Consider the following 16,337-nt stretch of genomic DNA (forward strand, 5'->3'; position numbering starts at 1 on the left):
AGTCAACACTGTCGTCGATCGGTTTCAGGAGACGAAACGACAATCGGCCGCTCTGAAACACCTCATTCCCCGCCGTCGTTCCAAGTCTCATGGGTCTGCTGCCAGGGGGCAGTCCCAGGAGGCAGCCGCCAGCTCCTCACACATGCAGCAGCAGAAGGAGAGTGTTGCTTCTCGTGCCCCCCCGAGGAAGGTCTGGGTTCAAGGGCAACGCTCTCAGCCGAAGTCCTCTGGGCCTAGGACAGATCTGAGGACTGTCATTCAGGCGAGGAAGGCTTCGGCGAAGAGGTCCTGACGTGTTGCGCAGGCCTCTGAGGGTGGTCCCCCCCGTGATAGAGCAACAACATCAAGCTCCTTCACGGAGCCCTCAGGAAATCGATTTGTGCTCCCCGCCGCTACGTGCGCTTCGGGACACATCGGTTTTCAGCGAACGCAAATCGCAGTGTCCGCCCGAAAACGATGCGGCTCTGTCGATTGCGTTCCCTCTCACGAGGCCTGCAATAAAGTTATGTCGGTTAGTTCCTGCCAAACAATTGCTTCAGGTCACCGATATTTCAATTACAACACCCGAGGTCAGTCCCGAGAGACTGATCCCCCTAGTAGATTATCTAGACACCTGGAAGGGTCTTCGAAATATATCTCAGTGGGTCCTGCGCACAGTGGAAAAGGGATACAGAATTCAGTTTGAGTATCGTCCACCAAGGTTCAGTGGGGTGGTTCACACACTGGTCAGCCCAGAGCAGGGTCAGGTTATGGAGCAAGAGGTTCAGTCCCTCTTAGCAAAGGAGGCCATAGAGCAGGTTCCTCTTCAGGAAAGGGAAGCCGGGTTCTACAGCCGGTATTTTATAGTTCCCAAAAAGGATGGGGGGTTACGACCTATAATAGATCTAAGGGTATTGAACCGGTCTCTGAGGAGATACAGGTTCAAAATGTTGACTATACCTCTTATCGTGAGTCAGATCAGGTCCGAGGACTGGTTTGTCACGATAGATCTGAAAGATGCTTACTTCCATATTTCCATCCTTCCCCAACACAGGAAGTTCCTAAGATTCGCTTTCGGGGGAAAGGCGTATCAGTACAGGGTTCTTCCATTCGGCCTAGCACTGTCTCCTCGCACCTTCACGAAATGCATGGATGCGGCCCTTGCTCCTCTGAGACTTCAAGGCATTCGCATCCTCAATTATATCGACGACTGGCTCATTTTGGCACAATCGGTAGAGATGGCGGTTCAACATCGAGATGTTGTTCTGAACCATCTAAGGTGCTTAGGTTTAAGACTCAATGCCAAGAAGAGTTCCTTAATTCCTCTACAGAGAACCACTTTCCTGGGGGTAGTGTGGGATTCTATCACGATGCGGGCACAGTTGTCTCCTGCTCGGATAGATACAATCTTGAACACAGTAACGAGTCTCAAGCTAGGCCAGGCCATCACTGTCAAACACTTTCAGAGGGTGTTGGGCCTTATGGCAGCAGCGTCCAACGTGATTCCTTTTGGCCTGCTGTACATGAGGGCCCTGCAGTGGTGGCTCAGAACCAGAGGGTTTTCCCCGAGGGGCAACCCTTTTCGCACGATCAAAGTAACGCGCAGATGCCTTCGTTCTTTGGTTATGTGGAAGAAACCAGGGTTCCTGTCCCTAGGTCCTGTGTTGGGGGCAGCGTGTCAGAGAAAGATTCTAACCACGGATGCCTCCCTCACAGGCTGGGGAGCGGTTATGGAAGGCCGCTACACCAGGGGTACTTGGAAGGACCATCATCTTTCTTGGCACATCAATTGCCTGGAGATGATGGCAGTGTGTCTGGCCCTCAGACATTTTCTTCCGGATCTCAGAGGCCATCATGTTCTAGTGCGAACAGACAATATGTCGGTGGTGTCTTATATAAATCGACAGGGGGGCCTGAGGTCGCGCCCTCTGTGCAGACTGGCGCATCAGGTTCTTCTATGGGCCCAGGGGAAACTTCTTTCACTCAGGGCAATGTTTATCCCTGGGGACAGCAATGTGGGAGCAGACATCCTGTCGAGGCAGGGGCTGAGGCCCGGGGAATGGAGACTCCACCCCGAGGTGGTGGAGTTGATATGGAGGGAATTTGGTCAGGCGGAAGTGGACCTGTTCGCCTCTCAAGAGAACACCCACTGTCCTCTCTGGTACTCCCTCACGCTTCCAGCTCCTCTCGGACTGGATGCCATGGTGCAGACGTGGCCGAGGCTTCGTCTGTACGCATTTCCCCCTGTTGCTCTGCTCCCAGGGGTTCTAGAGAGGGTCAGGCGGTACGGGATCAGTCTGCTCCTAGTAGCCCCGTACTGGCCGGCCCGAGTGTGGTTTTCGGACATTATGGTTCTCCTAGCAGGTCCTCCGTGGCAAATTCCGATCAGGAGAGACCTTCTGTCTCAGGCCGAGGGCACAATTTTCCACCCTCAACCAGAGTTATGGAAGCTGTGGGTTTGGCCCCTGAGGGGGACCAACTCTTAAATGCCGGTCTCTCAACCGAGGTTGTCGAGACCATTTTAAATTCTAGAGCCCCCTCCACTAGGAAACTGTATGCGTTAAAATGGAATGTATTCACTTTATGGTGCAGAGAACATCAAGTGGACCCAGTTAACTGCCCGGTGGCTTCAGTGCTGGAGTTCCTTCAGAGTCGTTTCTCGGACGGGCTCTCCCCGTCCACGCTTAAGGTATATGTGGCGGCCTTAGCTGCCTTCCACACGCCTTTAGGGGTGGGCACTTTGGGGAGGCACCCACTTATAATACGTTTCCTTCGTGGAGTTAGGAGGATGAGGCCTGTCATCCAGTCTAGGGTCCCCGCGTGGGACCTGACAGTGGTTCTTGAGGGTTTGTCTGTGGCACCCTTTGAACCTTTGGATGAGGTGGCTGAGAAATTTATGTCTGCTAAAGTAGCGTTCCTGCTTGCCATCACGTCCCTAAAAAGAGTAGGGGACCTGCAGGCTCTATCTGTCGCTCCTTCCTGCCTCGAGTTCGCTCCCGGTAGAGTAAAGGCTATTCTCCACCCTAGACCTGGCTACGTGCCTAAGGTGCCGTCTAATGTGGCACGGTCCATAATTCTCCAGGCCTTTCATCCTCCACCGCATGTGTCGGATGAGCAAGCTAATTTACATCTATTATGCCCGATCCGGGCCCTGGAAATCTATGTGCAAAGGACTTCGCGCTGGAGGAAATCGGATCAACTGCTTGTGTGCTTTGGGTCCCCTAGGAAGGGGTCACCTGCTTCAAAACAGACTATTAGCAGATGGATAGTGGAAACAATTTCTTCAGCTTACGAGGTGCGCGGTTTGCCTTCACCTCTAGCGTTAAGAGCCCACTCCACTAGAGGGGTGGCTTCTTCTAAGGCTCTGCTAGCAGGAGTTTCCCTCCAAGAGGTCTGTGATGCTGCAGGCTGGGCTTCCCCTCACACTTTTATAAAACACTACAGTTTGGATCTGCCCTCTACACCGGGTTCACGGGTTCTCTCGTCTTGAGTATGCCAGATTGCTTCATACCAGGGCGTATTCTCTCAGTGTGGCGCAGTGGGCATTTCGTTCCCCAATGTGTCGATTTTCGACGCAGCGCGAGTTCCCTCGAAAGGGAACGTCTCGGGTTACGACTGTAACCCTCGTTCCCTGAGAAGGGAACGAGACGCTGCGTCACTCGGCCACACTTTTCGCGCTCCTGAGAACGACTTGCTTCGAACTAATTGAAAGCTAGCGCTGCCCTGTTCCGGTGCCCTTTTTATAGCTTCCGCTTCACCGTCACATGCGACGTCACAGGTGACGTCATCACGCAACACCAATCAAGATTGGACTAGTTCCATACAGGCTTCAGACGCGTCACGCTGAAGGCGTTCCCCAATGTGTCGATTTTCGACGCAGCGTCTCGTTCCCTTCTCAGGGAACGAGGGTTACAGTCGTAACCCGAGACGATTTCATGTTTGTGCTTCCATTTCGAGAGCTGAACTTAATCCGAGATCATCAGTACAGTCTTCACAGGCTTCTGCTGGACTTTCATCCTGAACTTCAAGATCTGGACTCAAAGATTTATGAGGAGTGTAAAGTTGTGTTCATCTTTGATGGTCTGGATGAAAGCAGAATCACACTGATGTTTTCAGACACTCAGGAAGTTTCTGATGTGACTGAGAAATCATCAGTGGATGTGTTGATGTCAAACCTCATTAAAGGAGATCTGCTTCCCTCAGCTCTCATCTGGATCACCTCCAGACCAGCAGCAGCCAATCAGATCCCCTCAAAATACATCCACCGTCTGACAGAGATTCAGGGATTCAATGATCCTCAGAAGGAGGAATATTTCAGGAAGAGAATCAATGACGAGCATCAAGCCAGCAGAATCATCACACACATCAGAAGAGCAAGAAGCCTCCACATCATGTGCCACATACCCGTCTTCTGCTGGATCTCCTCCACTGAGCTTCAGAAACAACTGAAAAAAGATCTGAGTGCAGAAATCCCTCAAACTCTGACTGAAATGTACATACACTTCCTGCTGATTCAGATCAACATGAGGAATCAGAAGTATGAAGAGAGAGATCCAGAGAAACTCCTGCAGTCCAACACAGAAGTGATTGTGAAACTTGCTGAATTGGCTTTCCATCAGCTGATGAAGGGCAATGTGATGTTCTATGAGGAGGACCTGATTGAGAGCGGCATAGACGTCATTGACGCCTCAGTGTATTCTGGGATTTTCACTGAGATCTTTAAGGAGGAATCTGTGATTCATCAGAGGAAAGTCTACAGCTTCATTCATCTGAGCGTTCAGGAGTTTCTTGCTGCTTTCTATGTGTTTTACTGCTATTTAATGAAGAACAAGGAACCACTGCAGCTTCTGGGTGAATTCAGGTCTGATGAAGTCTCTCTGTATGATCTACTAAGATCAGCAGTAGATAAAGCCCTCAGGAGTGAGAATGGACATCTGGATCTGTTCCTGCGGTTCCTGCTGGGCGTCTCACTGGAGTCCAATCAGAGACTCTTACAGGATCTACTGACACACACAGAGAACAGCTCAGAGAGCATCAGGAGAACCACACAGTACATTAAAGACCAGATCAAAGGTTGTGATGATGATGATGATTTTGAGGAAGGGTATCTCTCTGCTGTTCAATCCATCAATCTGTTCCTCTGTCTGCTGGAAGTGAAAGATCAGACTCTGTCCAGAGAGATTCAGGAGTTTGTGAAATCAGACAAACACTCAGAGGAGAAACTCTCTCCGTCTCACTGCTCAACAATCGCCTACATGCTTCAGATCTCAGAGGAGGCGCTGGATGAGCTGGACACCATGAAATACAACACATCAGATGAGGGTAGAAGAAGACTGGTACCAGCTGTGGTCAACTGTAGAAAAGCTCTGTGAGTGTTTAATCATTAATAGCTAAAGAATCTTTTTTAATAATGCATCTTACATCTTTACAGGGGTCATGACATGGAGTTTTTACATTATTTATTATATTCCCTGAGGTTCACTTATACTAGGGGAGCCAAACTCAGTTCGCTAGAGCACAGGTTTTCAAACCCTGGGTCGCCAGGATGATTTAACCCTCTGGGGTCTGAGCTGTTTTCTGGGCCCTGGAGGTGTTCTGACATGCTCTGACATATGTGCTTATTTCTGTTACTTGTGATATTTTCATGGCTAAAGTCTGATTACACTGTATTCAGCACAAACTCTGCTACAATAATATATCAGCAGCATGTATGTAAAAGTTTGAAGTTTTGAGATAATGACATTTATGCGTGGTTTGTGAAAGTACAAAAAAAAATTCTCACTGAAATAAGGTCATGAAACCCATACTGATTATTTCTTCACAAGACTTTTGAAAATTGTATGACGTAGCCTAGAATATTTGCTCTAAAACTATGTGAAAATCACCCTGACTGCTCATTCAGATAAGACAATATATTGATTTAAAAATTTTACGACGTGTTTTGTGTGAAAAAGCTTTATGCGGAGGTCATTAATATGTAAGGTTTTAACACCTGAGAACGACAAAGACCCTCCCCTAACGGCCCTATTAGGAGTGATCAGGCCCTGTCATTCTGAGCAACCTTGCACAAAGAATGAGGAGATTTAAAAAAGAATGGCTTTTAGATTTTTGGGATTTATTTACAACACAACATAATCCAAAGATACACAACAAATGAAAAAAAAGCACTCATTGAAAACAATGATCCAAAGACAGAGACCTTTGTGCCATTCCTAAAAACATTGTACATACCTTTCATTTCCAAGGTGTTTGATTTTCACTTTACCATGTTCATGTACAGAGACTCATGTGAATGTTGAAGTCAGCAGTACTCAGTGGCATCTGGGCCCTGAAAGGAAAAAAAAAGTGAACATACTGATGTCAAGAGAAAGGCCTGCACGATTTTGGGAATAAATTTGAGATTTTCTGGTTAAAATTGCTTTTTAAAATCCACAGAATACACACACACACACACACACACACACACACACACACACATAAATGTTTCCAACAATATATAATATAATGAACACCAGGTTTGTTGTGCCTTGTAGGCATAGGCTATGCGCAGTGCTGCATAAAATAATAATTACAATAACCTATAGCAGCCTATAAATCTTCCAAAAGATTTCAGTAACAACTAAGCTAGAGAAAAATATATTGATTATCATGTTACTTCAAATGTTTCCATTCGTTATGATGATATGAAATGAGATAATAGTAAAAATATGAAGCCGTTTGGTGCTTTTCAAACACGATCACGATCCAAAAAATATGATACATTCAAACGCAATCGCGCTCAAATATAAAACATTATGGTTACCATATACATATCTACATTTGAGCAGATATCCACAAACACAGTAACAGTAAACACGGGTCTAAATATTATAATATTCACCATATATCTAGCAACAGTTCAACTGCAATGTGAAGTTTATGCAACAATACCATAAACTAATAAGTAAGAATTTCTTACCTTACATCTTTCTTGTCTTCAAATCGCGTTCTTCTTCTTCTGATGTAAATCCAATGTAAGCTCACAGCGCGTCTTCCAAACTCGACGAAAAGCAGAGACTTGTGAATTGTTTTGGTGTTTTGTGTTTGAGGTAACGAGGGCGTTCGCGTTCCATGTGGAGATTTGCATGTGAATCTCTTTTGCGCGAGTGGGCGTGGTCAAATAAAAAGTAATTAGCAAGCGTTTGAGATACTGGACATCCTGTTGGTTTTATACAAATTACTTAAACAGAGAATATTTGTTTTCAGTTTGAATCCGATCATTTAAAAGTACACACTTAAATGTGTATAAAGGTATATGGCTCATAAATGTGTGACAAGTATTCGCTGAGTTTTGTTTCAGTTTATAGACGTGCTCAAGAAAAAAAAGTTCACCGCGACGGAGAGGCAGAACGCACACCCTGTTTATTTTCTTTATTTTACAAAAGCACAATGTTTTGATTTGATTGTAAGTGGACACATAAAAAAGTAAAAATATCACAGATTCTTTTTTTATATTTCTTTTTTCTGTATGACCATAAATGACGGAGTAATTTAAGTTTATGTTGCTGCTATGTGGAAAAAAATCCAGCAAAACGCGCCGGCGCGTTTGCCGACCTCAGAGGGTTAAAATTACTTTATCTTTCTGGAGTTTATTGCTGTTCATGTAACTTTCTCCCGGGTGTCTTTTAGATCACCACACTGGAGTAGAGAGCGCTATACTTGTTCTTCACGCGCAGAGCCGATCCTGACCTCCCTGGGGCCCTAAGCAAAATTCTGTTAAAGGGATAGTTCACTTTGAAATTAAATGTTGGTATGTTTTAGCTTACCTCAAGGGCATCCAAGATGTAGGTGTCTTTTTTTCCGCAGTAGTTTCAATTTTGATATTTTTAGGTCAAACCGTTCTTGTCTGTCAGTCATATAATGCAGGTCTATGGTCACTGTCTCAAAACACAAGCACAGAGTCCAAATTAAAACAATTCCCCATCGTCCAAATTAAACAATTCCCCATCGTAAGTACACATTGATGGCCTAAGACACGAAACGAGTGGTTTGTGTGAGAAAACGAACAGTATTTATATCGTTATAACTGCCGTAGCCAAGGCGACATCTAGTGTATATATCTATGCACCAGTCTGTGCACACGTCACACAGCAGGAAGCGCGCACGCCCTCAGATCACTTGGACGTGGCTGCAGTTTATAAACAAACACTGATGCCCTTTGCCGTTTATCAAACGTAATAAATAGTTGTATTTCACTCTCACTTTATTTGTCAGGCACAAAGTCACAGAACACAGCCCTGGAAGTGGCCGGTGTTGTAAGCAAGACAGAAAAACAGAAAGACCAAAAGATGCACTGCCAAGCTGGGTTTTTCTCATCGATGTTGTAAACTTTAGTTGATGCGCTTTGACACATATAGGGCTGATCGGCTCTGTTCACGCGCACAGTTACTGAAAATTTTAAACTGTTAAAAAGAAAAGGCTCAATAAACTATTGCATTCATATAATACAGGAACTACGCATCAAATCTCTTCCCTTTTTGCTTTGAGGTTTTCAGTGCGAAGCGCTGTGACTCCATGTTGCTTCATTACCATTACCATTACCAAAATGTGATTGCAGAATATATTTAAATTATCCATCAAATTGTCATTTTGTCCTTACTGTCTTGCGAGTTAACCCCCTGAGGTCGGCGGTATCGCCGGCGATACCAGCTCGCTTTTTTTTTATCAGTGTAAAAGAAACTCATAAATACTCTGTTGACTTTGATTTTCCATAGGAGTTTCATACATCAATCGATTCTGTTAAATGTGTATTATTTTTGTGTATACTCACAATAAAATCAAAGTGTTGTGCTTTTTGCCAAATAAAGAAAAATAAACACGAAGCGAGTTCTGCCTTCTCTCTGCCAGTGTAGTCCATTCTGAAACGCGTCCGAAAATGAACAATAACTCAGCAAATACTCAGTCAAACAGGCATACAGACACACAGGCATGAAGCTTGAATTCTCTTCTTTTAAATGAAGTAATTTATATAAAAAACAAAATAATATCATCTTGTGAAATCTGTATTAAAAGAGAGCGATTCCAGTCGAGCTCATTACAGCTAATTCAAATGTAATGTGACACGCCCACGGAGAGCGCGCGCTATTCAAACGCAAATGGCTGAGGCAATCCTCTGTGAACGCCCCCATATCAGCTCGAGAAAACACAAGTTTATTCAGATCATTGAATAAATACACTTGATCATTACTTCAAGCGCATCATTCTGCACACGGGATACGCATAGGCGCTTTGTGCCGCTCTGTATTGGAGCCTTTCATATTATAATACTTTTGTGCAATGAAAGATTATTAATAGCCTTTCTTGTTCTGTCCTATCTATAATATGTTGCTGCCTCATTAAACAGCTGCGCTTAACATTTAAAAGAAATGTCTTTTAATTTTATAGTGTATATATCATAAATATATTTACTTGTTTCTCATGAATGTATTTTACAAAAATACAGAGAGCAACAATGAGGAACATTTGAACAGATTTAGTGCTACACTTATTCACTTTTATTTGTTCTCCATCTCCACTAAATAATGTTTTTTCACTAAATGTTTAGATTTTATTCAATTATTGTGCTCTCATGATTTTTCTAGAGTAACTTTTGCTGCTGAATTTTCAACTAATCTAGTTTATAATAGTATTTTGTCATAGATTATGATCATATAATTTTTTCATTTGTTGTTTTTCTTTATAATGATGTTTAACACACAAGAGTAAGTTTTAGTTCAACAAACAGAGGTATAGAAATTCTACACTGATTAAAAAGAAAACTGTGCTGATATCGGATCGGTATCGGCCGATACTCCGAATTTTTGAGATCGGATCGGTTCTGGAAAAATGGTATCGGTGCTTCCCTAGTTTCGAACAATCCTGCTCTTATCTGTATGACCAAAATGACGGAGTATGTTTTTATGTTTCCTCTGTTCGATCGCGTCTGCGCCTCACGCGTGACCGGTCTTCATTTAGCTTTGCATTGTGTGGGTAGATGAACGAGACTGGGCAACAGAAATTACTCAGGCCAGATTTTATTCTGCATGAATAAAAAGACAAATTAATCAAAACATGCTCGAATCTGTGGCCTTCTCTCGCAATTGTAACATCAGCCTCTCTTCAGTCGTGCTTACCGCAACTACAACACATTTTACAGCTTTCATGTTTCTCATATAAATCAAAATCAATAGTGTTCAACATTTAAAAAAACAAAAAAAAAAACATTTTACATAAATTTAAAAAAAAAATTAACAGAAGCATAAATGGGAACATATTCCTGCATGAATAAAAAGACAAATGAATCAAAACAAGCTGGAATCTGTGGCCATCTCTTGCCATTGTAACATCAGCCTGTCAGTGATTATTTTAGTAAGGCATTATTTTAGCCAGAGCTTGCACACTCATGCTTAATGATCTCTCTTCAAAAATACATGCTTCACATCCTTCACACAAACTTCATACAAGTATGAATGAGATTAAAGTGTATTAAAGAACAAAATTACATGTTTTAGTACAATAAACAAAACTCATATCAACTTTTTAGACAGAGCTTCAGCACAACTCGCCTCTCTTCAGTCGCGCTTATCTAAACCGAAGGAGAGCAACCAGAACCGGAACATAAGTGTTATAATGAGAGATAGAGGACCAAAAAGCGAGATTCACAATAATTCAGTCTTTAATGAGAAGCGAATCACTGAATCAAACATAAATCTTCTCAGGAAAAAACAGAAAACTTCGCTTTGTAGAAATCAACATAAACTGCAGGCAGCAGATAATACTGGAACTCAGGATGCGCAGCAGGGCGTCAGGCGAAGTTGAACTCCGAGTGGAGACTGTAGTGAGAGGCGAAGTCCGCCGAGAGAGAAGGTACCGTAGGCTGGATACCGCGTCTGATCAGGAACTCAGCGTCTGAATTGGCAGGGCTGAGTTCAGTGAGCCAGCAAGAGAATGGATGAGTATACTGACTCGAGGAGAGGCTTCCACACGAACCACACAGGACACGACACGACACGACACGACACGACACGACACGACACGACACGACACGACAGGACACGACAGGACACGACAGGACAGGACTCGATTCGTTTTGACAAGAGAGGTAAGAGAAGTGACTTCAGCATTAGATTGCTTGGAATAAACTGACAAAGAGGCAGAGAAAGAGAGGGTTAGAAATAGCAGGAAACATCAGGAGGGAAGGAGAAACAGGTGAGATGATAGAGTGGAGATTAAGGGTAAATGGGAACAGCTGGGACTGATGAGAACGGGGTGATGGTGTAGTGAATGAGTGTGAGATGTGGCCACAAGAGGGAGACAGAGAAGGAAGGAACCTGGATCATGACAATAAGTATTAAAGGAGCCACGCGCCAAAATACCAAAATAAAATGGTCAACCTTACATATAAGATATTACACTGCTCATTTTAAATAGTCAGTAACACCACTCTTGCCATTCAGAGCAGTGGTTCTCAACCTTTTTTGGGCCAGCGCCCCCTATGCAATATCCAGGTCCCTGAACGAAAATGTTGTGCATTTTAATGTTAAAGTCATCAATCTGGTGCACTTTGAGAGTTCAAAATTAAAAGCTCCAACCCATATTCAGTGTGCAAATTATATGAAAAATTCAACCTCTTTTAGTTGTGTCTGTTAGCTTGGCTAACGTCAGACCTCGTCTCATTGAGATGTGAGCTGTGTCCCAATGTGAAGGCTGCATCCTCCAAAGGCCGCATTTGAAGGCCGATTGCGTCACCGCGGCGCGACGAAGGACGTCCCAATTCAAAGGCTGCATCCTTGGAAGGTCGCATTTGAAGGCCGATTGTGTCACCGCGGCGCGATGAAGGCTGTCCCAATTCAGTTCTGCATCCTCCGAAGTCCGTATTTGAAGACCGGTTGCGTCATCGTGACGCGACGAAGGCTACCCTGATTCAAAAGCGACGCCAAATGCGTCCTTCGTTTCCCTGTGAAAGGAAGGATACATAAATGAACACTTAGCGGCCTATCCTACCCTATTCTACCCCATAAGTCATTGCGCGCCGTTGACGACAGCATTTATTTATTTATTTTTAAAGGCGGCCGAGACTAGAGATCGGTGGTGGACAGCAAATTCACATTTAAATGTAAGTATTATGTTTTCATTTATTTAAATGGCTAGCAAAACCGAGTTAAAGTTTATTATAAACTTCATCTTAACTCCTTCGTCACCATTGCGTGGCTTCATTTGTCAGGTAGTTTGAGGCAAAACTTGTGCTAATATTAGTTTAACGACCTATTTTTAATATTTGCACTAGTCTATCTCACTTGTGTATTAGGCTAAAAGAAATATGCTAAAGAAGTAAGCCCACAACAATAAGAAAAGCAGTTGATAAGGCAATGGGGTTTTACTTCTATGTGTTTTTGTAGTGCTGTCATGAAAGCTATGTGGTTTTAACCAAATTTGAGTATATAGAAATATGATTTCTTAAGTATTTTGTATGCATGTCTTGATGTGTCATATTTTGCAGTGTTAACAATGCACTTAAGATTGCACCCCTGTGTTAAGCTTTTTTAGAGCAATTCAGGAGAAAAAAAACACGTCTTTGCTGAAATGTATTGTGCTGTTGTTGTTAACAAGCCATGGTTCATTTGCTCTGCCCTTAGGATTGCAAGTGTCCTGGGACAGGTGAGGGTGTGAGTGGGAAACCCACTGCTGAAACTCGGCCCTGGTTTGTCCTCAGGGCCCAGTTCAGCTGTGGGTGCCCACGGTGAGGAGGAGCCAGCACCAGCACCAGCACCAAGGCAGAGGCGAGGAGAGCACAGGAGAGGAGGGAGAGGATGGACAGGCTGTTTCCTCTTCTTGAGAAAATGATGGAAAAATATATATTTATTTAACTTTTTTTCATTATTTTTTAAAAGGAAAGAAAATCTGTACATTATTTTTATGCAACTTTAAATGTGTCAATAAAAGAGAATGAATTGTTCTGGACATTGTTTATTTTTTTGACAGTCATAATTTCTACTTGAAAGAAACTCTTGTATACCTTTTTTTTTTTCAGATAAAATTGGTAAATGAAAATCATTTGTTCCATGGGCTACATTAAAGTACTTTTTCCAACTATTAACAACATACGGTAAACATATCAAAATCAACAAACATTTACAGTACATAAAATAAGAAAAAAATGATGTAGACTTTTATTCGAATTTATTAGAATAATAATTAGAATTTCAAAAAGAGTAATTTCTGAAAAAAGTACTTTTAATAACAAGTTTTTAGTATCAAGAGTAAAACTAGAGGTATGTATTCTGCAGGGGAAAAAACTCCTTGTCAGGGTTTTTATTATAGTTTGTATTTATATTATGCTACTCCTGCATTTTACTTCTGAATATTTTCAAGGTTGTTATATTATATACTTTTGTGTAGTTTAATGTAAAATCATATGTGAGGGGGAAAAAGGTACTTCAGTAGGTTACTTCACATTTGTACGTGAATATTTAATGAAATATGCAGTTCCGAAAATTAAAGTCTCATATAAGTTTGATATGTCTCATATCAAAGGGCGCATCTGAAGCGCTCGGACCGGTCTAGCCTACAAGGACTGTTCTTGTCGCCTGGCAACCGTGACAGCTGCCGATGACGAGCGCGAGAAATACTGGACTTTTTTATATTCAATTGGGTTTTATATTCAAACAGGGCTAAACCAAAAATACATGACCTGGCAGTGCCGGGGCTGAAACATCCTCACCATGTCCTCCAGTAAAATATAAAACATAAAAATGACAATAGCCAATTCTGGCTCCATAGCTGTTTACTCAATTAGGCTATATCAAATGAATGATCAGGATGGCAGCTGTCCTCTCGCACCGTTGAGGAGCGGTGATCAGAAACACCTGGTTGCGCAATTAGGAAATCCTATGAAGGCTACATGGTGCGTCCTTCGGAGGATGCATAGGCTGCATCCTTGAAGTCTTCAGTCCTTCGAAGGATGCAGCCTTCACATTGGGACACAGCTGTGGTCTGGGAACCACATGTTAATTTTCTCGTATTTGAGGCGTGGTTTACAAGTGCCCAGAGCCGTTTATTGGGCGCTACGAATGTCTATCAAATGTGCCTGTACGTAGCTCATAGCCAATCGTTTCAATTATACCTGATGACGTATGTAGAGCGACAGAAATCCGACAAGGAAGAAGACGAAATAAACTTGCGTTCTAAACTACTTAGAACACTATCTAAGGCTGCATCGAAAGGCAACTTCGCGTCTGATGCCATGTTGGATCCATAGATATAAACAAACTGCTTCGGTGTGTCGCATAGATGTCGTCATCGTCTTGCTGCTCCCTCCCCGTTCTGTGATTGGTTCCCTTTTTGAGGGGAAAATCTGGTCCATGGTATCCAGGCTGCCTAGCAGCATGAATAAAATCGCGCTGCGCACAAGGCAGCATGGGGAAACCCAGGCTATGTGTCTGTCTACATTACACTACTACATAATAATAGTTATAACATTAATCCCATGACAGTAGGGGTGGAACGGTACACAGAAGTCATGGTTCGGTTCATACCTCGGTTCAGACATTACGGTTGGGTACGAGTTCGGTACAATGGAGGGAAAAGCAAAACAAAAATGCAGAAGGAATTTTTTTTTCTTACTGTGCATGTCTCAGGCTGTACCACCAAAGGAAAATAAATGTCTTAAGCCTTGTATTTTTTAAATAGGTTTTATTAATAAAGTAAAGGCATAGATTTGCTGTTTATTTGTAGTGCATTGACAATTGTTTTATATAAGTAGTTTATTCATTAAATTAATAAAAATACAAAAAGACCTTGAGATATGTTTGGTAATTGTACCTTAATTTGCTATATTTCAGATCAATATAATTGTTTTCCTTAAAATTTGTATTAACACTAACTTTATTCTCATCTTAATTATAAATAATTTATTTCTGTATAAAATAATACTACCATTAAAAACACAATTGATTTTCTTTTTTAATCAATGTAGAATGTGTAACTTAAAAATAAACAGATTTGTGCTCTGTTTGAGAACAAGAAATGAAAACCAATGCAATATGATGAATGTCCAAAAGATGGCACCCACAGACTGTTTTTAAATGGGATTGGATAAATATTTTTTGCTTTTAAACCGTGTGTGTGTGTGTGTGAGAGAGAGAGAGAGAGAGAGAGAGAGAGAGATTTTGGTTGGGTGACAGTTGTAGGTTACAGTTTGACAAGAGTTCACAGTTTGACAAAAGCACAATATTGTGTTTTATTGCGAGTGTACACAAATATAAGTAAACACTTTGCAGTTTGAATGATGTCCTGTATGAACAAAATGACGGAGTATGTTTTTATGTTTCCACTGTTCGATCGCGCCCGCACCTCTCTCTCTCTCACACACACACGCACAAGCACACACACACACAACATATTCCAGCATTGCAATCTTGACATAGCAGTCTGTTCATTATAGCCACAGAGCTTCAGAGCTAAGGCGGTGCTACAGATTAAGTGTCCCTAAAGAACCCGTGTATCTAACAGTAGTTCCGTACTACATTAAAGGAGAACTTGGTAACTTTTTTAACTTAATAAAACTGTCTAGAAATCATTTGGATGGTTAAACAACCTGTTCTGGTGATATTGGTGACTTTCCCCGCTCCCCCCAGAGTTCCCAGGCGGAAAACCAACCTTGCAACTTTGGGACTACCGTCCCGGCAAGAAATTGGAAGTCTCGTGAGAAGCTAGAACGAGAACGAGCGCGAAACACGAATTGCTTTACGGCAATTCGACATAAACACACACGCATGTATGATGTATTACCAGATTACCCACCTCGGTAGACATAGCTCCACACGATACAGTTGGCTTGCTCCGATCATAACAAACGCACATGAGCAGCGGTAGAGAGGGGGAGGAGGCCGCCGCAAGTGAGTTTTTTACGACCGTGTTGTGACATATACGCCCCCCCACAGCTGTAGGGGGAGCTCGTGGGGAAAACATGCGACAACAAAAGGGAAAATCAGCGAAGAAGTGACTAGAGTTCGCTAGAGTTGCCGAGATCTGCTTTAAGTAATTTGCACGCGAGTTTTATTTATTTTTATACCGTGTATTCTCCGTGTAAATTCATGCACCGAACCGTGACGCCCGTACCTTTTCGATTCAATACGAATACATGTACCGTTCCACCCCTACATGACAGTAATAGCCATATATTGTAAAACTAATGTACTGAAAAATAAAGGACGGTCATTAAAGTGGTAATGTTTGCACTTAGGTTTTATTACACATTTAGGAGAGTATTGCAAGAAGTTGCTTACATTAACATAAATAAATACAATCATGATTTTTCATGAAAAATTATGTTAGAATTG

General features: G+C 42.6%; 1 protein-coding gene across 1 annotated transcript in view; it reads left to right on the forward strand.

The window, feature by feature from the left end:
• Positions 1-749: 749 nt before the first annotated feature.
• LOC309495563 (uncharacterized protein) overlaps positions 750-16,337 on the forward strand; it is a gene marked incomplete at both ends in the record, with an annotated part of 25,995 nt that continues 10,407 nt past the window's right edge. The window contains 5 exons of the mRNA XM_082165342.1: positions 750-835; positions 1,034-1,258; positions 2,572-3,084; positions 3,387-3,538; positions 3,907-5,347. Coding sequence (XP_082021468.1) covers positions 750-835; positions 1,034-1,258; positions 2,572-3,084; positions 3,387-3,538; positions 3,907-5,347 — 2,417 coding nt within the window. The remainder of the gene's footprint in view (positions 836-1,033; positions 1,259-2,571; positions 3,085-3,386; positions 3,539-3,906; positions 5,348-16,337) is intronic.

Source organism: Leuciscus leuciscus (genome assembly GCF_965113295.1).
Source record: "Leuciscus leuciscus genome assembly, chromosome: 3".
NCBI lineage: Eukaryota > Metazoa > Chordata > Actinopteri > Cypriniformes > Leuciscidae > Leuciscus > Leuciscus leuciscus.